The sequence below is a fragment of the Hyaena hyaena genome, unplaced genomic scaffold (genome assembly GCF_003009895.1).
Source record: "Hyaena hyaena isolate Hyena2069 unplaced genomic scaffold, ASM300989v1 scaffold_78, whole genome shotgun sequence".
In the NCBI taxonomy this organism is placed as follows: domain Eukaryota; kingdom Metazoa; phylum Chordata; class Mammalia; order Carnivora; family Hyaenidae; genus Hyaena; species Hyaena hyaena.
In genome coordinates this window covers 2435501-2461619 of record NW_024080710.1, presented here as the reverse complement: position 1 = coordinate 2461619, position 26119 = coordinate 2435501, and the positions used below count along the sequence as shown (strand labels likewise).

The 26119-nt window shown below is 37.9% G+C and overlaps 1 protein-coding gene across 4 annotated transcripts in view; it reads right to left on the bottom strand.

The window, feature by feature from the left end:
- Positions 1-1756: 1756 nt before the first annotated feature.
- PTPN20 (protein tyrosine phosphatase non-receptor type 20) overlaps positions 1757-26119 on the bottom strand; it is a 111218-nt gene continuing 86855 nt past the window's right edge. For 2 of the 4 annotated variants that reach the window (XM_039233760.1, XM_039233759.1), the window contains exons 8-12: positions 16733-17067; positions 12746-12961; positions 6288-6305; positions 4701-4763; positions 1757-3832 (exon numbers count right to left, since the gene is read on the bottom strand). In XM_039233760.1, coding sequence (XP_039089691.1) covers positions 3767-3832; positions 4701-4763; positions 6288-6305; positions 12746-12961; positions 16733-17067 — 698 coding nt within the window. In that variant the 3' untranslated portion in view covers positions 1757-3766. Of the gene's footprint in view, positions 3833-4700; positions 4764-6287; positions 6306-7690; positions 7754-12745; positions 12962-16732; positions 17068-26119 lie in introns of those variants that run through there. The other 2 variants (XM_039233761.1, XM_039233762.1) reach the window with 2 other exon arrangements.

Sequence of the window (26119 nt, the reverse complement as noted above, 5' to 3'; positions counted from 1 at the left end):
CATAAATATACCTATAAAGTTCCTTTCATGTGAATTATATTGAGGCTTATTTTATGAATCAAAATATAATCACTCTTGGTGAACGTCCCACATACACTTGAAAAAAAATGTGTATTCTACTGTATTTTGGTGCAGTGTTATACAAATACCAGTGAGGTCAAACTGGTTTATAGTATTATTCAAATCTTTTATATTCTTTTATATTCTTTTATATTCTTACTCATTTGTCTATTTATTCTATCAAAGAGAGGAATGGTAGAATCTCCAAATACAATTGCAGACTCATCTATCTTTTCAGTTTTATCACTTCTATTAGTTTTTGCTTCATAAATGCTGATGCTCTGGATTTGAAATGCTACCTTTAGTATATAATAAATTCACAAATATATGAATCTATTGAGTCTCTTTCTTGACTGTGTTGTTCCACTGATCCATGTGTGTATCCCTGAGTCAGAATGACATTGTGTTAACTGTGACTTTAGATGATATGTTGATTGTTACTAAGGCAAATGCTTTCTCTTCCCCAAAATTAACTCTTCTTTTTCAAAAATATCTTCATCCTTTTCATGTATTTACTGTTCATTGAGAATCAGAGCATCCACTGGTCAAGTTCTTGGTAAATTAAATCTTACGTATTTTATACATTTTACATATCCTTGTTGCTCAGAGGTATTTTTCCTATAACAGAACAGAGGGTGGCACATTTTTCCTTTAAAGGGCCAGACGGTAATAATTTTTGGGCTTTACGGGCCATAGGATCTCTGCCACTACTAACTTGGTCATTGTCACTATAGCACAAAAGCAGCCATAGACAATACGTAAACAAATGGGCATAAAATTTTATTTACAAAAACAGGCAACATGTCAGATTTGGCCTGCAAGCCATAATCTGATGACCCCTGGTGTAGAAAAAGAATAATTTTTACACAGTTATCTTGTATCGAGACTTCATAATGATTTTTTCTGATACTGTATTTTAGTTGTCTTTTTATTTCTATGTGAGCAAATATACAAACAAAAGATCATTTTGTTCTAACTTTTCAGTATGCATATATCACTTATGCCTTGTTGTAGTCTTTCTGTATTGGCTAGATAACTCTAGAGCAACACTATAGTGCTACAGGAGTTACTGATTTTCTGATGGGAAGGCTCTATTTTTCCACCTCCCAATATGATGTGGCCATTAGTTTCTAAAAAATCTTCTTTCTCACAGTCATGTTTCAGATATGATAGTTACATTAGGCATGTTTTAAGATCCCTTCTAATTCAAATTGTTACATGATGAGGTCATTACTTACAGCTTTTTGATTATAGCTGTAGACAAATTGAGTACTCCATTGACCTATCCATCAATCCCACTGAAAACCACTAACCTGTTTTTACTTAATGGATACTTTCCAAATCTTCTGGTTCTATTACTTAAACCACAAGGCAACATATAAGAAAATTAATTCTTCCCAGGTAGTAAGAGAAAATATGTAGGAAATGAAACTTTTTTGTTTTAAAGTGTTTTCATTTAATATTTTTCAGTAAGAATAAATCACTGAAATGACCTCTGAGTAGTAAATGTAAAGTTAATTGAAAATTCCATCATGTTCTAGACAGTTTAGGGGTGAAAAGCCCAAGGGAAAAAAATTGCCAAGACTTTATATGAGAATAAAACCTACAATGTTTATTTCTAAAATGCTTTGGTCCAACATGTAAGTCCATCAAGCACATGCAACTTTAAAAATATGTATTTAAAGTTGAAAGTTAGTAAATGCATATATGCTTTTGTTTAAATATTTTAAACGTTCCTCTACACATTCATACACTCACAAAGGTGTCAATGGGAGTTTTGTATTCATAGGTCTAGGCAAAGATTGATTTATCATTGGTAGGAAAATTAGTAGTTCAATCAGTTAAACATTTTCAATTTGGATTCACTTTCCAAAAATGAAATAAAACAAGTGCAATCAGTATTTCCATATTTACTTATTTAATTTCCCTGAAAAACTAAAAATTAGTCCAGCTATAAAAATATGAGGCACACAGCAAAGAAGAAATATGTTTACCATCAAGAATTGTGGCACTTTTCTTTATAAGAACATTGCAAGGCCTAGATAATAAAAATACTTCTGGCAATACATAGTAAGTCTTTTCATTTAAGTAACACCATAGAATCCTTCTTAGGAATACTGTTGTACATTATATCTATTATTTTACAATAACAGAAAATAAAATGAGGGATACAAATATTAAAGGCCAATCATCAGAAAGAAATTAATGTTTAGCATAGATTATTATTTATAGGAACAAAGTAAATAGGTAGATTCATCAATTTGATTTAATATAAAATATATTTCTGGCATATAATTATTTTAAAATGAAATTTACTAAGATAATTCAGCAAATTCAAGTATTCATTCAGCCAAGGGAACAAACTAAGCCTCTTAAAAATTCAAGATTTACAGATTAATATTAGAAATTTTCTCAATATAATACATGGAATATTCTGATCTCCGTTGAATTACACTGTACAAAGACATGTATCATTTGCTTATAATCAGGTAAAACTGGTCACTAAGATTCCTTGACCAAAATATCACCCTAATTATATGAGGCAAAGTCCTATAATAATATGGATGTAATAATGGCCACATCTTTTCAAAAAGAGAACATGGAAGTTTTCATTTTCACAACTGTGAGTTTGGTTTTCCAAAATCTGGTTCCCAAAGCCAACTTCTAAATGTTAAAGCAGAGGTGGGGCAGTAATGGAAAGAAATGATTTAATGGAACTCCAAAAAAAAAAAAAAACTATCATCGATCTTAGTTTAAGCAATAGATCTGGCATAAGAGATACACAGAATTATGTAATAATGCTTACATCAAAGGTTATTGGTTAGCTAAAGGGCAAAGAGTAAGAGGCAAGTAAGATATAATATGTACTTTTAACAAAGAAGACTGAGTAATATGTTAAGTGTTAGGGTGGGATAGGAAAGAACTCAAGCTGGGCAAAAATTTCCTCTTGGACTTTCTATATAAACATCTATTTTAGTTTTGGATGGTTCACCAGTGTGCTCATGTGATGGAGTAGAGGAACTCTGCCCACCCATGAAATACTTCCCAGACCAACAGGTCCTTGTGCAGCTGCTCTAGAAAGGCAGCTTGTCCTCTGAGGTCCCTGGGCCACCTCTCCCCACCAAGAGTGTGGAACTATAGGAAAATGGAATCCAGATTGTTTAAAAAGTTAATCCATCCTCATTAGCGAACTGAGTTATTCAAATACCAGCTAAAAGTACATACTTCAGCTAAAAGACACGGGTAAGTATCTGTCTTGAAAATGCCTCCAAGAGGTCATGATGTGATCTTGCCTTTACTGGCCATATGTTCTCCCAGAAGAGGGGCTTTATAAGGTCCTGGAAATCCTCAGCTCCCTTTAGCTGACTGTCCAAATAAAATCTTAAGGAATATAGTTTAAGTCCTTTCTTGGGCTCTGTAATCCCTTCAACCAATTAGGCTGCAATTGCTTTATGCAACTTTTGTTTCATTGGAAAATGTGGGAAGATATTTTTATATTATATAAGTAAGATTAATGGGTAAACACTGTTCACTGCAAACCAAATGATGCTGCCTTCAGAGAGTTGTCAGCAAGCAAGTCAAATGATACACCAAGAAAGTACCCCGTACGCCTGAGCAAAGCCCTTCAGGACAGCTGGAACGCGTTCTTTATGAGGAAACTCCAAGCCACTTGGTAATTTCAAGTGTGAAGCTACAGAAGTCTTTCTTAATCGAAAGTCAGAAGCTTCTGAAGAACTTCAAGCACAACTTTATAACAAAAGCAATACTGCTCCTATATACATAAATATGAAAAACAACAGAATGTTAAGTCATTGAATACCAATATCCACTTTCAGAGAACACAGTTGTAATTTTCCACCATAAAGGAAAGTTTCCCCAAAAGAGCAAACATTTAACCAAGAACTTCTTTACGTATATATATACTTAAATATCAGGAAGAAAAATGATCATAGTATAGTGCCTGGTCTAGAATTAGTTAACTCAAGGCTTCACTGAATGCAAGGGAAGTTGATCCTTTATCTCAGTCTCCTTAGAGACCTGGATAAATCAGGCTTAAAAAACTTTTTTAGGTACAGCCTCAGGTCTCTCAGGCAACCTTAGTTCAAATAAAATGCTTCATGTATCATTCATCATTGGCCTAAAAACAGGTCAACCTAAAGATTCAGGTGTACCTGTTTGTTCTCATTATCCATGCTTTTTCTAGATTCTCATTCTCAATGATTAATAACTAATCTGTAACACAAATGCTATCTTTTTATGACATACCAATGACTTTGATAATTTAGTGACAAGTAAATATCCCCAAACTGCTATCCAGTAACTTGCAAATCACTTTAGATATGTTACTTAAATAGAATGGCATTATGGACAAATCATGAGTTTGGCCATCAGGAGACTTCTGTTTCCTTCTTGGCTCCACCATGTGCTATATGACTGACCTCACAGAACAAACTTCATTACTCTGAATGTGAAGTACTTACTTCATCAGTAATATCAGAGAAAAGTTAATGTCTACCTCCAACAGTGAGAATTCAATGCCATCACGTAAGTAAAAGAGATTTACAAATTGTAACATGTTAAACATGTTAATCGTTATATTCTCTTTTCTTTTCATTAGAATTTAGGTAGTGAGAGCTTACCTTCGTTTGAACCATGCCATAACGCTGTTCTCTCATTTGGGCCACTATATTCTTGATGTTGAACTGCAACAGGATGACAGTGATTTTGTATTATTCACATGGGGGAAAATACAAACCCACAGATTGCCAAATGAGTACTCCATAGTTCTTTCCAGTAAAAGAAAGATGTCAAGATACAACCAGAAAGGTCTCATTTTCAACTATAAGAAAAGGCACTGTTTTTAAACGAGCCTAATGGATAAAGAAGACTTTAGTTTAAAAGGTTTCCAGGATAAAGCAGGAAGCAGTCATTTATAATAAGAAATGTGCTCCAAAAGAAATAACAACAAATTTGCCCCTGTGTCTACTTTTCTGTTCTCCAATGGGAAATCTTAAAACAGGACTATAATTCTGGAAAAGTCTGAGCATAGACTACTTTTTCTGGCCACATTAGTAACACAGCTGTTTCTCATCTAAAGAGCCCTCTCAACTCAAATGGAGACCCTAACAACAGCTGGCCTAAAACCAGATTCTGCACCTGTGCTTGGAGACCAGCCTACCCAGTGCGGCCTCTGAGCTGGTGCAGGTCTACAAGGGGCTGTTGCTAGTCTGCAATGAGATGAGTCCAGAAACTGGCAGCAAGTGTTTAGAAACTCGTATGGCAATCTGACAGTGGTGCAGCATCACGGAGCATCACCAGTGGAACAGGATATAGGCCAGCTCAAGTGTTGCTGAACTTGTCTGGAGAGTCACAAGTGGTTGCAAGCTGAGGACCAGTCATGTCCAGCAAGACCACATAGACACATGAAATTTTAAGGTTTGTTAACTATAACCCCAAAATATATAAAATCAGAGAAAATGTAACCATTCCTTGATTTTTATAGCTTTTCATTTTTATCATAATTTAAAATTTTAATTGAGCCTTTAAAATTTTTGATCTTGAAATAACTATAGATGTACAGTAAGTTGCAAAAATATGTACATGGAGATCTTATGTACCCTAAGCCTGATTTCCCCCAATTATGTCATCCTACATAATTATCGTAGAGTATCACAACCAGGAAGTTAACATTGGTATGATCCATGGATGACATTTTGATCATTATTCAAATTTTGCCAGTTTTACATGCAATCACTTGTGAATTTGGGTATGCACGTGTGTGTGATTTTGTGCAATGTTATCACAGGTAAGACTCAGGTAACTGCAACCACAATCCATATATAATACTGCTCCACCACAAAACTTTCTCATGTTATCCATTAGAACTACTCACCCAACCCAGTCCCTAACCCTTCTGTTATCCATCTCTACTGTTTTGTTATTTCAAAAGGATTGTATGAATGGAATCATGTGATATATAACTTTTTGAGGCTTTTTTTCATTCAGTATAATTGCCTTGAGATCCATCTAAATTGTTGTGTATAGTAAAACCTGGGTTTGAGAGCGTAATTCATTCCAGAAACATGCTTCCAACTCAAAAGCACTTGTATATCAAAGTGAATTTCCCCATAATAAAATGAAAAATTATTACAGTGCTGTATTATCACATAAAATAATAAAGGAAATACAAAATAAAAAGAAAAATAAACAAATTAACTTGCACTTACCTTTGAAAACATTTGTGGCTGGTGTAAGGAGACAAGAAAGAGGAGGATTATTGTGTAGGATGATTTTCACTATCAGTAATGGATGGTGACTACAGTATAGTATTAATAAACTCTTGTCATATACTATATTTAATGTAACTGGCAGTAACACAACAGAGAAAAGGGTCTATATCTGCAGGCAGCCTGACTTAAAATGAAGCAAAGCATTCCTAAGCTTACTCTTGTATGGAAAAGCAAAGGACTTTCACTTTAAGTGACAAAAAATACACTAGTGCCAGTTGTGGGTACCTTCCCACATTCTGATAAATCAGATTTCTGTCAGACATTGCAGCCTGAGACCAAGCATCTGAGCAGGGGAGATAATCACCCACAATCCCATAGAGAGAGAGAGAGAGAGAGAGAGGGGAACAACTGGCTCAGTTGTGAGCATGTAGCATTCAGTGTCACATATTATTCTTATTGGAAGATGTCGCTTCTTTATTAAGTTAAAATTAATTAGAAATGTTTGCTTATCTTGCAGAACACTTGCAGAACAAGTTACTTGCAATCCAAGGTTTTACTGTACATAAACAGTTCACTCCTTTTTATTGCTTAGTAGTATTCCATTAAAAAATAAATGGAATGGATATATACCAGTTTGTTTAATCATCAACTTACTGAAAGACATCTAGGTTGATTCCAGTTTTGGGCTATTATGAATAAATCTGCTATGAACAGTTACATGTAGGCTTTTGTATAACTGTTACGTTTTCATCTCTCTGGGATAAACACCCAAGAGTCCTACTGCTGATGTTATATGGTAAGTTTAATTCAGTTTTGCTTTTGTTTGTTTTAAAGAAAGTGTAGAACTATTTTTTAGAATGGGTATACTATTTTACATTCCCACAAGCAACAAATAATTAACCCAGTATCTTCAACTCTTCACCAGCATTTGGAGGTATCACTATTTTTTAATATTAGTCTTTCTGATACATGTCTAGTGATATTTCATCATAGTTTTAATTTTATTTCCCTAAAAGCTAATGAAGCCCAACATCTTTTTACATGCTAATTTGTCATCTTTTTGTCCTCTTTGGTGAAATGTTTGTTCGTGCCTTTTATCCATTTTCTAACTGGGTTGCTTTTTTTGTTTTTTTTTTTGTTCTTTATTTACTATTAAAGTTTTGAGGATGCTTTATATATTCTAAATGTAAGACCTTTGTTGGATGTGGAATTTGCAAACAGTTTCTCTAAGCCTGTAGCTTAACATTCTCTTCAAAGGGTCTTTCACAAAATGAATTATTTTAATTTACTTTGCCCTTAAGAATGTTTGTTCTCACCACCTGTATTCAACCCAATACTTAAAGTTCTAGGTAGCTCAATAAGGCCATAGAAAGAGATAAAAGGCATACAGACTGGAAAAGAAGAGATAAATGTATCCTTATTTGCAACTAGAATGATTGTCTATGTAGAAAATCCCAAGGAATCTAAAAACAGAACAAAATAGAAAAAAAAAACCTCTTAGAAATAGTGAGTTCAATAAAATCAGAGCATACAAGATCAACACACAAAAATCAATCACATTTCTATATACAAACTATGAACATGTAGAAGCTTATCATAAAAACACAATACCATTTACAGTTACTCCAAAGATAATGAAATAGGATAAATCTAATAAATCACATATAGGATCTATACACTGAAAATGACAAAATGCTGATGAAAGAAATCAAAGAAGACCTAAATAAATGGGGAGGCCTATCGTGTTCATGTATTGAAGGATTCAAGATAGCAAAGATGTCAGTTCTTTCCAAATTGATCTACAGATTTAAAGCAATTCCTATCAAAACCCCTGTAAGCTTTTTTTGTAGATATAGACAAGCTAGTTCTAAAATTTATATAGGAAAGCACAGACCCTATAAAAGTTAAAACAATTTTGAAAAAGAACAAAGGAATCACTCTATCTTATTTTATAGCTACAGGAATCTATAGTATGATATTGGCAAGAGGATAGAGAGCTGGATCATTGGAACAGAATACAGAACCAGAAATAGGCCCATACAAACATGTCCCATGGTTTTGACAAAGGTACAGAAGCAATTTGGTGGAGGAAGAATAGCTTTTTCAACAAATAGTCCTAGAATATTGGACATCTATAGGCGAAAAGAAAGGAAAGGAAAGGAAAGGAAAGGAAAAGATAAGAAAAGAAAAAAGAAAAGAGAAGAAAAGAAAAGAAGAAAGGAAGAAAGGAAGGAAGGAAGAAAAGAAGGAAGGAAGAAAACTTAAGTAAACCTTGACTTAAATCTCACATTTATACAAACTTAACTCAAGACATTTATACAAACTTAACTCAAGATGGATTATGGACTTTAGGGTGCCTGGGTGGCTCAGTTGGTTGAGCATGCAGCTCTTGGTTTAGGCTAAGGTCATGGTCTCACGGTTCATAAGTTTGAACCCAGTGTAGGGCTCCACACTGAAAGTGCAGAGCCTGCTTGGGATTCTCTCTCTCTCTCCCTCTCTCTTGAGGGCCCTTTCCCACCTCAAAATAAATAAACTTTACAAAAATGGATTATGGACTTAAATACAAAACATAAAACACAGAACATTTAGAAAACAGTATAGGAAAAATTATTTAGGACCTAGGCTAGGTGACGAGTTCTTAGACTTGAAACCAAAAGCATGATTCATAAGAAGAAATATTGACATGAAATCTTATTGAATTTAAAAACTGTTGCTTCTTTGAAAACCTGCTTTATAATTTATAAGATTAAGATTAGGCAAATAATGGAAATGAATTTATATTATTTGTATTAATTTACTGATGGCAAAACAAGTGTCACTGGATTGTCTTGTCAAAAAAAGACACAGCTTTCTGAATGTAGTTGTAGCTGTTAACCAAATGATGATCATGGAAGTGACTGCAAAGAAATGAAGGCAAAAAGAGTTCATGTTCATTTTACTTGGAACTATAATTCCTTATGTATGGAATCTTACAGCCATTATTGACTGTGAATTGCTAAAAGCACTCTTGTTTTATATGCAAAGATGTACTGGCTAACAAAGTAAAGGAACTATTAAAATTTACTTGCCATTTACATAAAAAAAGAAATAAGTTTGAAGACAAAAGAATTATTTAAAAGAATATTAAATTTGGGGCACCTGGGTGACTCACTCAGTTAGACGGCTGACTTCAGCTCAGGTCATGAACTCACAATCTGAGTTCAAGCCCAGGATCAGGCTCTGTGCTGACAGCCCAGAGCCTGGAGATTACTTTGGATTCTGCATCTCCCTCTCTCTCTGCCTCTCCCCGGCTTGTGCTCCATTTCTCTCTCAAAATTAAATAAATGTTTAAAAAGTGAAATATTAAAAAAATAAAAGAATATTAAATTAAAAAGTCAACAGAAGCTGATGTTCATTATTTTTCACATGTAACATAATGCTCTGCAGACTTAGAAAATAGCACTTTGAATTGTTAAGGCTAAAAACCCACATATTATTGCCAGGACAATGGTCAAAAAGTACTCAAGATGTTTACATGGAAATTTGGGGTAAATATGTGGAATAAAAGACAGAGTACTATTTTCTTTTCTTTTTCCTTTCACACTGTATAACCCCCTTCAATGCTCATGTCCCACCAGTGAAGAGGCTGGACAACAGTTCAGGGCTGCACACTCCTCTGGCACAGGTACACTATAGAAGCCCACAGAAAGTTTTATTTCCTGACGACATTCCAGCTTGACAAATTCACGGGCTGGCTAATGATATGAAGTGGTAACAGCTTTTTTATTTTATTTCTATTCTATTCTATTCTATTCTATTCTATTCTATTCTATTCTTTCTATTTTATTTTATTTTATGTTAAGTAAGCTTCATGCTTAGCATGGAGTCCAGTGCAGGGCTTGAACTCACCACCCCGGGATCAAGACCTGAGCTGAGATCAAGAGTTGGATGCTCAACCAATTGAGCCACCCACACACCTCTGAAGTGGTACCAACTTCTGAAGCGAATACAAGTATCACAGTATTTTCCATTGCAACTTAATGAATAAAGAGATACTGGAACCAGTGATTCTTCCAGGATATGTGTTCTTTGAATGTGATGTGACAAGAAGGAAGAGTTCTTCCTTTTTGCTCTTTGATTACTGACAAACAACTAGCTCAATGTGATTTGAAGCTTGAGTTTTGTGTAGGGTCATGTTCTGGTAGCAGAGCCACAATACAAGAAAGCAGTCTGAAGTATTCAGATCAAGGAATTTGTGCCAGGAGATAAATCACACTGCTTCAGCAAGAGAGTCTTGTTATAAACAAACAAACAAACAAAGCCAATTCTGGCAGATAAACTCAACAATGTGCATAGGGGTGTAGTAAGAGTTTTTAATTATGTAAAGGTCAATGTGCTAAATTTTGGATTATTCACTTCATTGTGTGAAAATATGGTAACCGGTAATGAACTACCAATACTGCACCCTAATGACGGTGAGAGGGGAAAGGTCCATCGAGACTGTTCAAACTACGGAGCAGTCTCTGTTTCTGCAAGATAAGAGCTAGTGTGTGCCCAACGTTTTAAGAATTTTGAAGCGGGCATGATTAAAAGTGAAAATGGCTATAAAAATAACAAATAAAAAGAAAGAAATGGTTACATATTCTCAGATTTTCATAACCTTTAGAGTTATAATTGAGCAACTAATCTTGAAACGTCATCTTACTGTAGATAACAACCCCTCCCTCTGGACCCCCCCAGACTGGTGCTGGTCCGAGACCACACTCTGAGGAGGTTTTGTGGACAAAATTTCTGAAAAGAGTGGAAAGGGAATCAGTAGGAACATCTGACATTTCCAGGTTCTATGGAAAGCCAGTAAGGAAACGATGGATATATTTTCTTTTTTTGAATTACTCCATCAAATCTAAGCTTCCTTAATTGTAAAATGGACCATTATTTATGCACCACTAAGAAAAACACTGTCAATTAAAGCAACAGATGACTTATTATAAGACACATTCCACAAGGTGGGAGAAAACAGTGCTCTTTAGGAACATAAAATATAATATTTATAGTTTTTATAGTTTCTACAAGGAATAAGGACAAACATAAACAAATTATTTAAGAAGCTATGATGGGGAATATATAAAAGAAAATTATGCTAACATTTTCTGCTAAAAGGCTCAAACAACATTAGTTATGGGAATGGGCAATATCAGACTTATACTATGAAAATTTCCAGCAGTTTTGAGCACACTGCGGGGACTCTCTAGTTTATATTCATTCTCTGAGTTTGCTTTGGAAAACCGTTCTCTTCTTACTCTCAGTCTTATGGCCTACAAATTCCTGACTGGCCTAAATAGCCCAGCATCTCCCACAGTGATTACGTCAGGGAAGGGGCTACAACTCAGAAACGGTAAAATGCTGGGAGATACTGGTTCAAGTTTCTGACAAAAAGTAATTTCCTGTGTCCTCCAAGAGCTGCTGGGAAAGACCATTTTCCCACCCTCCCACATAATAGAACCTGAGGATAATGAGTTCTGAAACCAAAAGAGCCATTCTACTGCCACAGGACAGAGTCTAGCACTGGCAGGGTTTAACTACAGAAAGCCCAAGAGAGCAGAGACTTGATTTTTGCGACGATACCCTAACTGCAGAATTTGCCTAGCAGGGTAAATGCCTGGTCACCCGTTTTCTCAGAACTGAGGTGTGGCTTTTCGCATTCCTTGTGCCCCTGGTAAGGGCTGCTCTTGCCCCAGTGCCTGCTAATAAACGGATGTCTTCCCCTTCGCACTCCTGCAGGGCAGGAAAACAGTTCAGTGAGTCAGTCTTTCTGGCCACAAATCTAAGATCATATTCCCTAATCAGTTTAATCAACAGTAACAATAATAGTATAATCAATAAGTGTCTAATTCTTGTGTCTATCTCTGAGCTGGTTCCAAATTTAGGAGGAAAGCAATGAATTGTGAATGCCTGATCAAATACAGCAATATTATTATCATTATTTTATGTATGAAAACACTGGGTTTTGGAGAGGGTGAGCAATTTGCACAGTCACCAAAACCTGAAGTATAAGGCAAAACTGGCAGTCAAAGCTGGAGACCTCTCATTAAAACTCTGGAGTCTACATTTTTTCCGGTGTGCTTATGTGCACGTAATTTCTGTTCATTAAAAACAGGCATACTTCATCAACATTCTTTAACAGGATTTTAAAAGCTGTACATGTGGGTAGAGGGAAAGCAAAGGGACATGAACCCGCAATCGCTGTGCACCTACTGTGTTCCCAACAAGGGTCCACGCCACTTGTTTGTATTATGTATTTTAACCATCACAACCCCCTCCCAGAACCTGCACCGCTTGATTGAGAAGCAGGTGCCTAAAGTTCATGTGCTTCCTCTTGGAACTTTCTCTTGAAGGCCAAATCTTCAGGTCCTAGGAGGCTGTCAAAAGTAGAGGGCTTACTAACAGCATCAAGTTATCTGTTGAATTTTACTTACTGGAAAGTTCTTTTCGATGGCACAGAACACAACATCCACACACAGGAACACCCCCGTCCGACCCACGCCAGCACTGCAGTGAACAAGGACAGGTCCTGTAAGGTGGCTCTTCCTCACATAACGCACGTACTTTATGAAGCCATCTACAGGGGCAGGAGTGCCATGGTCTGGCCAGTTGATGAACTGTAAGTGTTTTATAAAGTGACTAGTTCCTGTCTGTTGAGAGAGGAGACAGGGAGGAGAGAGGAGGGGAAGAGAGAGATTTATCTTTTTGTGTTAAGGATCTCAACTCAATTTCCAATACAATAATTATGATAATAATAATAATAATAATAGCGGCTCTATGGTCTTACAATAATGCAAATAAGAATACCAACAGGTAGCATGAATTAATAAGGACTTTCAGGGGTACCTGGGTGGCTCCACTGGTTGAGTGCCTGACTCTTGATCTCTTGATTTCATATCAGGTCATGATCTCACGATTCTTGAATTTGGGCCCCACCTCAGGCTCCCTGCTTGCAATGTGGAGTCTGCTTGAAATTCTCTCTGCCCCTCCTCCACTTTGCATGAGCACACACACTCTCTTTCTCTCAAAATAAATAGATAAAAATTAAAAAAAAAAATTAAGCACTGATGATGTGCCAGGTACTATCTGGAGACTTCACACGTACTCTCTCATTTAATCCTCACATCAACTCTGGGAGGTAGGCATGGTTTTATCCCCATTTTACAGGTGAAACAGTAAGGATCAGGGTCATTGAGAGGTGTATGCTAGGTCAGAAGTCTCACATGTCTAGAGCTCGGACTATAATGTAGGCCTCCTGAATTCAAACCTACCATCTTTCTTCTGGACCATGTTGCTGCAGAGAAACCAAGAATCCCAAACACTTCAGAGTGAAAGATGAGCTAACACATTAAGAAAAGCATTCTATCTTAGCTTAAAGATTATGATACAAAATTTTATTAAAACAGGTAGGTGCTGCCAAGTTGCTTGACCAGGGGCACACCGACCTCTTCTGGTGATGAGGACAGTGTAGGCTGTGACCAGGTAAGTGGGCTGTGCCCCCACTCTCGTGCTGAGCCCCCTTGAAGCACAGTCATGAAACTCTTCTCAGCTAATAAAGAACTTCGAGTTGGCCCATTACCCCTTCCTAAAGGATGGCACTTTCCCAGTGTGAAGCCCTCATTTTACTGCTCTGGGCACCCCTGCAAGGAAATTTGGAATGAGTTTCTCACTCCTCCCTTGCTTTTCCCTAATGCAGCACTTTCTTCATTGGTATGTGAAATTGAATGATGAAAACGATACTGAAAATCTTGTGAAGGCACCAAAGTGAGGATAGCTTTACCACATATTTCAGGGATTAAATCTCTCCTGCCACTGTTGACCCCTAAGAATCTGCACAAAGGTGGACTTCACCACTTTTCTGACCGAATCAATCACTTAGAAACCTGGATGCAGATTCTTTAAGCACGAACCCCATGGTTCTGGACCCTGTGGGCCTCAGCTCAAAGGTCACGACTGCTTTGCCGAGCCTCCACAGGTAGACTCAAGCATTTGAGTTCTTGCAGAATAATCATTCCTCTGTGCCCTTCACCTGCCTGTACTATCTAAGCATACTGTCTTCCTCCTGAGGTAACATGTACCTCACACATCATTTGGAACTTCCTTCCCCACTAGACTGTTAAGTGCTCTAAGAGCTGATGTGTGTGCGTGTGTGTGTGTATGTGTATGTGTGTGTGTGTGTGTGTGTGTGTGTTTTCTGTCTCCAGCACCTGGCACAATGCCTGGTTAATGCAGGAGGGAATCCACAAGTATCAGGGGAGTGAGGGTTGAAGCGAATCCCCTCAACCTTAGCGCACAGACCAAGCACAGCGCCTAGCACACGGCTAGCAAGTTATCCATCAGCGTCAGCCATCATTCTTGGCCTCCCTGGTCACACCTATGCTCCAACCCTCCTCACTTTTCAGTTCCATCTTTCCCTCTCACCCTACTCCTGTATTTCATCAACTTCTCCCTTTGCACTCAGGTGCCCCATTCGAGAGTAAATTTTTGAAACCCTCATCATTTCCCTAAATGCTTTGTCCACTTCATTCCTTGCCTCCCACAACCCTTATCCCATTCCCCACGCCCCACAGAGCATGGAGGTCATGCCACATGCTCCTTGCTGCCCACTCCTGTTTGTGTAAATACCCCTCTTCCTTTGGAGTTTCATACCTCTTAGCTTCACCTTCTCATTGCAATTACCTAGTGGCTTTAGCCTCTAGTCAATCGACTACGTTCACCAAAGATCCTGACCTCTCTTTGCCACAGGCTCTGACATCATCCAGGGTAAATCCAGGGTCTCAACAGCCCAACAGACACTCTAACCTCATAGCATTTGTATTTCTCCCTTGTAAAGGAGACCACTTGTTTCTTCTGGTCCTCACAGTGATGGTCACCCCTTGAACTTACCATCACCTATAATGACCAGTATCAAAGATCTTCCCTCCAACTACAGTGTGACCAAATGGAGCTTTCCTGTCCTTTCTGCCCTCCATTTACTCCTAGTTGACCAGCCCCAGATTCCATTTGTCTCCCTAAGTTTAGACATCATGGTTGATTATCTGAATCATTCTCTCACCAAACTGTTAACTCCTTTCATCCTTTGAATTTTACCACACATAGTGGACAACCTCTCTCCCTGGGTCAGCCCCTTAACCTGTGTTCAGGAATCCCATAGTTAGGCTGCTGGGAAGGAAATAATCACATAGATGCATATTTTATTGTTACCGCAAATTTATTGGTTCCAGTATGTATCACCTACCTGCTAATCAAATCCACATATAGCAATGATCCTACAAACCATTCCTTTTGTAGTTTTTATTATATTAAAGCAAGAAATCTCTGAGTTATTCTAGATCAACACTTCCCACTAGAACTTTCTACAAGGATGCAAATATTCTAAATCTGTACATCCCAGTATGATAGCCATTAGTAACAAGTGACTAAACATTAGAAATGCAGCTGCTGCAAGTGAAACATTGAATTTGTTGTTTCATATAATTTCAAATAATTTAAATTTAAGCTTAAATGGTCACATGTGGCTACTGTAGAGGGCAGCTTAATTTTTGACCATTCCTTCTGTCACTTATAAGTCACAAGTCCTAAGTCACATATAAGTCTGCCAATTTTGTATGAAAAACACTAAATTCTCTGGTTTCCATCTCAATGCCAACTGCCCTGCTTGAGATTACGATACCTTCTGACTAAAATTCTTCAATGTCTCCCAATTATCTTCGTAAAAATGCTTGTGCTTCTTAGCCAAACTCCAAGATACTTCATGTTCTGACTGGTCCCTGCTTACATCTAGAGCCTCATCTCACCTCTCACTTTCTCCTGAGTTAAAATTTTACATTCCCCAAACACTTAACTACTTATTTCTCCATACACACCCCATGCTATTTTATATCTCCATCACCTACTTCTTATTTCTAACTTTCTTATTGGGTAGTTCTCAATCCAGACATATCCTCCTCCAGTACACCTTCCCCTGAACCCTAAGTAAAGCTAAGTATGTCCCTTCCAGGCCCCCAAAGTATTCCATACAGATCTCAGTATTACCACAGACCACAGTAAGCATTCCCAAATCTCCACTACTTGGTAAGGTAGTGATAGTGCCTGGCACAGTGGTTTACAATGTACCTGATAGACTCAATACATATGTCACACTAGGCAGAAGCAGCCAAAGTGCATCCCAGGATCAGGCAACTTCCAATACTGACGCTCCATGCCCCATCTCCCCACTTAGGTTTTTCATCTCTCTGCAGAGTTTGGTTAAGCAAAAGCAGACATGGTGGTATCTTGGTTTCTAGTACCAAGGAGAAGTAAAACCAAGTTACTCAAAAAAGTACCCACAGTCTGTAACGCAGCCTAATCCTTACTTCTTATCCTGATATGGGGCTTATCTAATGAAATATATGTCTAATACTGATTTTTTAAAAACTTACAGACTTCCTCACAACTTGAAATATTCGGATGATGAAATATTGAAGTATCTGGTAGTTCTCCAGGAAGATACGACAGTTTTTCAATTCCAAAGGCTTCTTCATAGAAACGGGCCAGTAATGGTGGCATTTGACAACTCCACCTTCTATCTCTCTGGTTATCATGACAATAACATTAGAGTTATTTTCTAAGACCATTTGCCAAAAGTCATCTGTGGTACTTGGCAGTGGTCCTTGAGCAGCAATATAAAAATACTCTTCTCCAGAATTGATTATTCTAATATAACTAGCATTGATGTAGTCTTTGTTTTCTCCAAGAGGAACACGTGTTGAATCATCTATCATAAAAACAGAAATATCTGGTAGATAAAGGAAAAGTAGGAGACACAATTCACCCTGGATTCATGAAAGTATTTCATACTGGTAAATTCATTCATCTCTTTGACCAGTAGAGAAGATGGCATAGAGTGTCATTTCAAGAGTTATCGGAGCCCGTGAATTTAAATTCTTCCCTTCCCCAGGTCATATTGGCATCACCTACAAAATATACAATGAGGTGTGTTTTTTGTTTTCATCTGTTTCTACAAAACAGAGAAGGTTGCCTTTGGTATCTAGATACTTTGAGAGATTTCTGTTACATATGGCACAAATTATGATTAGGCCAAGGGAGTTACATAACATTACCCAACTCCCTTGAACTGAACACGGCAAAGAAGGAGCTCTCTGAGGGAGCAAGGGAATGCCATTCTCTATAAATCCAGAGAATCTGGTCTCACCAATAGGCCCTCCCTACTACTCAGAGTCCTGTGGGCCACTCATCTGGCAAAGAAGGTATGACTGAGATAACTAAACAGGGCCTTACACAATTTCTGACAGAACCCTTCTCAAATTCCAACAGAGCAAACATAAACCTCCCCTTGTAAATATGAATAAATAGGAAAAACAATTGCTAGATATATGAAGACGGTCAGTACTTCACAAAAGGAGACAATTTTTAAAAATCATAGCAAGTGTTTTCCTTTCTATAAGAAGGAAGAATACTTTAAAAACTCTGATTTTTATTTAAAATGAAATATAACATTATTTCATTATTTAAAAAGAATAACCTATATTTAGTGATGTTACATTATTAAATTATCAAGTAACAAAAGCATTATAGTAAGATCTTCTTCATATATGAACATATATACAAATACATCATATTACTTTATGTAAACACATAATAATTAATAATAATAATAATAAATCTGGCAAGTATTTACCAAAATACTAGGAGTGGCTATTTTATTATCTAATTTTTTATGGTGAATATATACTACTTTATAGTAGAAGAGTATTTATTTTTAAAAGGGAGATTAAATGTGTGAAAATTAAACAATCTAAACTAATAAACACTTGCTTTCAGATAAAAACCACAATTTCTCAATTAAAACCTGTAAAGTGAGAAGCAAATAGAAAAACAAATTAGTGATTTAGAGAAATGGCTTAAAGATTTTCCCTCAAACTCAGAAAAAAAGATGAAAACAATGATAATAATGAGTAAAATATTAGGGAGTACAGAGCATATAAAGAAAATACATAAAAGGAAGTTCAGAAGCAAAACTATGGAATACACAGTAGTAAAGAAATAGCTCAAGTGATCACAGGAGAAATATTCCCCTGAGAGATGAGATAGTTGTAGAATTTAGGGCTAACATGCGCCCCAGGCCCAAGCAGCATGTATGTACCATACATGCATCACCTCATCTGGACCTCAGAACAATCCTTTGAATGAGGTATAATATGCATGCTTTTCAGACGAGACACTTTTACTCAAAGGGGCTAAGTAATTTGTTCCATGGCATGCAGCAATTCTTCTAGATTCCACAGTCCACAAGTAAGTCCATGATCTGCTGGCCCTCGAGGAAGACTCAAGTTTGCAGATGGAAAGACCACATCAAATGCCAGACAACATTACTGAAGACAGCCACTAAGACCTCAAGACTAGCGGAGCGTAAGGTCACAGAGATAGGAAGCAAAGCTTTGCTGCTGGATCACTAGAGGTCTTAGTGAGCTGTGCCACTCCCGTTTCCAGTCCTCAATTCCCGAATCCTGGCTGCGGCAGAAAAAGCAACATATACCGGATGCTAATTTGCAGCACATATGACCTCCAAGAGAACACTGCCCTGGCCAGCCCTTGCAGGTACTGCCACCTAGCAGGTACCGTAAACTGAGTCTTCAAAAAGCCATTCACTGTTCTATCAAGCCAGTCGCTGTAGGAGGATGAGGAATATGTCTAAGACCAGTGAATTCCATGAACACGAGCCCATTGCCACAAATCATTTGCCTCAAGGTGAGCTCCTTGGTCAGAGGCAATGCTGTGCGGACTACCATGATGTTAGCTAAGGCATTCTGTGGGTCCATGGAGGGTAGATTTGGCAGAAGTACTGCATGCAGTGAAGGCAAATCCATATACAATGTCTATTCTGCAAAAACAAACAAACAAAAAAAGGCACTGAAAAAAGCACTGCTCCTTCTGTGATAGAAGTAGCTTAATGTAATCAACCTGTTGTCAGGTATCTGGCTTAACACCCTGGGAAACAGTGCCATATTGGGGGCTCACTGTTCATCTCTGCGCTGGCAGACTGGGCACTCAGTACCGGCCACAGCAAGGTCGACCTTGGTGATGAGAAGTTCATGTTGCTGAGCCTATTCGTAACTTCTATTCTTGCTAGCACAGCCACTTTGTTGACGAATCCACTGTCTAATGCGAGGATGGCTGGGAACGTGACTGGCATGCACAGAACGAGTCATCCTATCCACCTGATTATTAAAATCCTCTCAGTCACCCTTCAATGAACATTCACATACAACACAAATATCTTCATGAGTTTTGCCCATCCTGAGAGGTCTAGCCACATACCTCTTCCTCAGAATTCCTTGTAACCAATTTTCTAATCATGTTCCTTCCAAGTCCCTGACCATCCAGCTAAGCCGTTGACACAGCTCCTGAATTGGTACAGATTTGTACCTCTGGCCATTGTTCCTTCTAAGCAAAATGGACAACCAAGAATACTGCTCAAAGTTCTACCGACTGGGAAGATTGCTCTTCGCCACTGTCCTTCAGTGATGTCCCCTCAAAAAAGGTTGTAGTGTTCCTGCTGCCTACTTCTAGGTGGTACCTGCATATTGTGCAGAACCATCTGTAAACAACATCTCAGTTTTCTCCTCCTCAGTCAGCTAACCACAGGGAACTCCTCAGTAGGCCACAGATGCAGGCTGGAAGACAGGAGGTAAAGGAAAGAGGATCATGGACATTTTGTTCCCTTCATCTAACTTACACGTGCCTTCAAGGCCTCCTCAAACCCAACCTTGTATCTACCCCTTCCACTTGATGATGGAGTGCTGCTTTGCATGCTCTACTTTCTGGTTTGACGGCTTATAGTTACGTGTCCTGTCTCTACTAATACCCCATCACAGGCAAAAACTGCTCCTTAAGAGGTGAGTGGTTATACACAGAGGTTGGCAGGGCTTTTCTAAAAGCCTGAGCTCTGATTCAGCTGTAGGGGTCCACCAAAGGCTCCAAACAGTATCCCTAGCTGCCACTGACATTCTATCTACTGGATCATATGGCCCAAAGGGCAGAGCAACATGCACAGCAGCCTGGACTTGAAGAGCTTGCTCTTGTTCTGGGCCCTACTCAAAACCCATCTTAGTAAATGATCCAGGGTAGCACCCATAAATGAGGAATATTGCTGGAGACCGGCTCCGGGGTCCAGGGGTCCCTGAAGGATGGACGGTGGTCGGCGAGGGAGGGATGAGAGAGCCATGAGATTCTTTCTGGTCACCAGGCAGGCATCTCTGCTCTGACTGGGGCTCCACTTTATTGCCTCCAAAGTCCAAAGAGGCTCATTAGGCATTCTACCTCTTTGGGCTGTCAGAGAGGCCAGATGCAACATATTGCATATTGCACCCCTCTCCTTAGAAGGGAATGTTTTTATATTCTCCATACCACTAGATCTCTAGAAATTTCAATGAGGTAGAATTTTCATTGGATTCATTTTCCACCCTGTGACACACAAATGCTTCATTGGTAAGTCTGGAGTGGCTAATTGCTACTTCTTATTTCCTAGATTCTATCGGCATAACGTCAGTGTGATGTCTTAAGTAAGGGAAAGGTAATCAAGATCCCTGGGAACTATGACATAGCGCTGGAGAATTCATCTATTCCTGAGTTAGAGCAGTGGATGTGTATTGCTGGCCATGCCAGCTGAAAGCAAACTGCTTCTGGTGGTCTTTACTAACAGGTATGGAGAAAAAGTATTTGCCAGATCAATAGGTATACAGTAGGTACCAGGGGATGTATTCATTTTCCAAAGCGATCAAATCACACCTGGTACAATGGTTGCAGTTACAGTCACCACTTGCTTAAGCTTATAATAATCCACTGTCATTCCCCAAGATCCACTTGTTTTCTGTGCAGGTCATATAAGTAAGATGAATGGGGATGTTGTAGGAATCACCACCCCTGTACCTTTTAAATTCTTAATGGTGGTATTAATCTCTCTGCATTCTCTCAGGAATGCAGTATTGCTTTTAGTTTACTGTTTTCTAGACAGAAACAGATATACAGGCTTCCCCTTGGCCTTTTCCACCATAACTGGCCTCACTCCACAGGTCAGAGAAGCAGTGCAAGGATTAGGCCAGATGCTGAGCATGTCTATTCCAATTATGCGCTCCAGAACTGCAGAAATAACTACAGTGGTTCGGAACCCAGTGAACCCATTAGGAAATGGACCCAAGCTTAAACTTCATTGCTTATCTGTCCTCCTTAAGCACTACTCTTCCTGGTGAGCCAGGGTGACACTTTTGGTCTTCTGGAATTAGTGTCAGATTAGTGCCAGTGTCAGTAGTATTGGCAAAGAAGACTCTTCAGCATTTAGGGGTTTGATGTGCCCATCTCTACCAGGACCTTCCCATATGTTTTCATTCAAATTTTCAGAATCCCATTCTTTCTCAAATTCTATGCTCTCACTGTAACGGCAAACACCCTGCAAAGTATGGAATTCAAATTGAAAAGTCAGTCACCCATTTATAGGATGAGACTCTGGGTTTGATTTTCAACAGTCTCAGCTTCATGGCTATAGAAGATAAGGGTTTCTTTCAGGGGAAACATGAATACTTTTAGGTTATTTATGTGATGCTTGAGATGGAAATTCAAATCCCTAAGATCATCCTTTTTCCCCCTACTTTGCCCAGCACAATTAGAAACAACCAGCCAATTTCATTATATTTGTTAGTTGACAAAAATGTTCTAAGGTATAAAATACACAGTCATCCAGACCTTGCTTCTCGTAAGTATTTGTAAAGGAATAGCCAATGGTGAGATTTTATTTGTCTCTATTACCATTATTACACCATGGATTATCTCTGCTCTCTTTACCACTACAAATAGAGTCATTAGTGCCTTTAAATTTTATCAGAGGAGGAAACCAATTCATAAAACTCATCCTTAAGATTCTGTTCCTCTAGAATCATTCTTGGTACCAAAATTTTTATTAGTCAGTGTTCTCCAGAGAAACAGAATTGATAGGCTATATATACATATATATGTGTGTATATATATATATATACAATATATATATACACATACATCAGAAAGATTTATTTTAAGGAACTAGCTCACACAACTGTGCAGCCAGTCTGAAATTTGCAGGGCAGGCTGTCAAGCTGGAGATCCAAAGAAGAACTGACGTTACAGTCTTGAGTCCAGAAGCAATCTGGAGGCAAAATGGCTTCTTCCTTGGGGAACTTCAATCATTGTTTTTTCTTAAGGCTTTCAACTGATTGGACGAAGTTCATCCATATTAGAGAGGGTGGTCTGAATTACTGAAATTCCACTGATCTAAGTGTTAATTACATCTAAAAATACTTTTACACCAACATCTAGACTTGTGTTTGGACAAACATCTGGGTAGTGTGGCCTAGCCAAGTTGACATATAAGATTAAGCATCACACAAGCTAAAAATTTTTAATAGATGACTAGTGGAGGACGGTCTTCTTGAAACTTAAATTAGTTTCCAGAATACCAAGTGAAAGAAAGCAAGAACTAAATCTAGAGAGAGAGGGGGAAGTACGTGCAAAATTACCAAGAGGCAAAAGTAAAGAAGTAATTAGGGAAAAGTTGAAAGCCTTAGAAGAAAGATCCAAGAGACCAACCCTACAAATCACAGGAGCTCCAGAAGAAGAAAAACAGAGTAGAGATAGGAGGAGCAATTACTAAATAACTGAAGAAACTCTCCTAGAGCTAAAGACTGAGTCTACAGATTAAAAAGTTCTATGAATTCTAAGACCAATGAAATGAGACATACATGGCAACATTTCTGAATTCCAACAAAAAATTAAAGTGCCATAAGGTTCCTGAATGAAAAAATATGTTTCTTACAGAATAAAGTCAGGGCACCTGGGTGACTCAGTCAGTTAAGCATCCAACTTCGGCTCAGGTCATGATCTCACCATTCATGAGTTCCAACCCTGTGTCAGGCTCTGTGCTGACAGCTCAGAGCCTGGAGCCTGTTTCAGATTCTGTGTCTCCCTCCCCCTCTGTCCCTCCCCCACTCATGCTCTGTCTCTCTCTGTCTCTCTCTCAAAAATAAATACTAACAAATTTTAGAATAAGGTCACATTACCACTGTATTTCTCACCTGAAACACTGGAAGCTAGGGGACAATAAAGTAACACTCAGAAAAACTTAGAAAAAAGAATGAATCCCACAATTCTAAAATCAACAAAGATATTCATTATCAGGGTAAAAATAAAAAAGGAGAGAGAGCTGCAGACAGGCAGAGTTTGAGACAACTATATCTGCTACATAGCCTATCTCTAACCAAATAACTAATGAATCAGAACAGAGAACTCAAATTAAGGGAAGATGGAGAGAAAGGGAAGCAGAAGCAAGCAACAAGATTTGCAAAATAGTTTTATTTCTATATAAAGAATGGCTGAGAATCTGTCATTTAGGTGCTAAAAAAATGATTCTTGAAATAGAAAATAACATAGAGAACAAGAAAATCTTTAAGTCGTCTGGAAAAGAATTAATACAGAGAAGCACACTGCACGGTGGATAAACCTAGGTTTGAAACCCAGAGCTGCCTCCTATTTGCAATGCGACTGTGGGTAAGGTAATGAATTTATTTCAGGCTTTCTTTAAAGTAAAGATACTAAGAGTACCAACATCATCGGGTTGTGGTGAGGATTAAATGAATTACCATCTGAGAAGGACTTACAACAGCACTGAGTACATTCAACAACAACAACAACTACTACTACTGCTACTACTACTATATTACTATTAGTGGTTGTGGTAACAGAAACATACAGTGACTTCATTAAAGTATTGAGTATGGATGCTTATTGAATCTCTCCTTTAAAGACCTTGTATTTTTCTATCTATATATTTTAAGGGTAAATGGCACAAAGTATAAAAAATGTGATTATCTTTTGCATTTCTCATTAGCCATCTTTTTAAAGCATATTGAGGTATAATTGTCATACATGGACACCCATGAACCAACGCTAAAGGAGGGATAACACCTCCATCACTGCTAAAATGTTCTCATGCCCTTTCATAATCTATTCTGCCTGCTTCACTCCTGCCCTCATGGCAACCACTGATAAACTTTATGAATTAGTTTGAATTTTCTAGAATTTTATGTAAATGAAGCGACACAGTGTATCAGTCTGTTCAGGCTGCCGTAACAAAATACCACAGACTGGGGGGCTTACACAAAACATTCATTACCACATTTGTGAAGGCTAGAAGTTTAAGATCCAGGTGTCAGATCCAAATCCAGGGCTTTCCCTTGAGCTTGAAGAGGCTCACCATTTGCCATGTCTTCATGTGGCCTCATGTGGCCTCTGTCATACATATATCCCTGGCCTTTTGAGTGTCCTAATTCCTCTTCTTACAAAATACCAGTCAGACTGGATTAGGGTATACCTGAAGGCCCTGTTTTTATTTTAATCACCTCTTTAAAGGCACTACCTCCAAGAACAATCCAGAGGTATGCAGCAAAACAGTTTACTATTTTGTATAGCTGAGTGGTACCCACTGAATGGGCATACCATATTTGTTTATCCACTCTGCTATTGATGGACACTAAGTTGTTTTCATATTTTTGCTTTTGCAAATAAAACTGGAATGAATATTTATTTACATGTCCTTATGCAGATACATGCTTCAATTTTTTGGAGGAATAGAAACGCTGAGTCATGTAGTAGATTCATGCTTAACTTTATAAGAAACTGTTAAACTCGCTTCCATCGTACCGAGTGTAAAATGTATCTTATTATAGTTTTAATTTGCATTTTCTTTCTGACTAATGATATGAACATCTTTTCACATGTTTGTCATCCATACATCTTTTTTGAAGTCACCATGTAAATCTTTTGCTCACCTATTGTTGGGTTATTTGTCCTCTTATCAAGTCATAGAAATTCTTTACATATTTTTTTTAATTAATAAATTTTTTTAATGTTTATTTATTTTTGAGAGAGAGGGAATGAGAGCAGGCAGTGGAGGGGAAGAGAGAGAGGGAGGCACAGAACTGGAAGCCCGCTTCAGGCTCTGAGCTGTCAGCACAGAGCCCGATGCAAGGCTCAAACTCATGGACTACAAGATCATGACCCGAACCAAAGTCAGACGCTTAACTCACTGAGCCACTCAGGCACCCCAATTTCTTTACATATTCTAAACACAAGCCTTTTGTCAGACAAATGTTTTGAATGTGTTTTCTCCCAGTCTGTTGCTTGCCTTTTCATTTTCCTAACAGTACATTGAAAAACTATCTATCTATCTATTTTTTTTAATCAAAGAAGTATAATTTGGTTTTTTCTTTTGTGGTTTGGGGTTTTTGTGTCCTATTAAGAAAAACTCTGCCAAACCCAAGGACACTAAATTTTTCCCAAGTAGTCTTCTGAAGTTTTATGGTTTTAATTCATATTAGGCTTATGATCTATTTTGAGTTAATTTTTATCTCAGGTATGACATAAGGGTATAGTTCATTTTTAAATATAAGAATATGCAACTGTCCAGAACCACTAGTTGAAATCACCCTCTCCTCATTGCTTGCATCCTTAAATTCAGATATTATCTGCTCTGAGATTCCTTGCATAACTATAGACAGCACTCCATGACATATATGTAAACGTGCTCTGTAAAGTGGAAAAGTAATAGAAATCTAAGTCACTATCATTATTAGTTAGTTCTGAGTAGATCCTGACCCAAAAATAAGTGGCAGAAAAAGTATTAGGCCAGCAGTCAGAGAACATGACATGAGGTATGGCCCCACTCCTTTATTAGCCTTCAAAACACGTTTCAACCTCAGAGCTTACTCCCTCTTCTGTGAAGC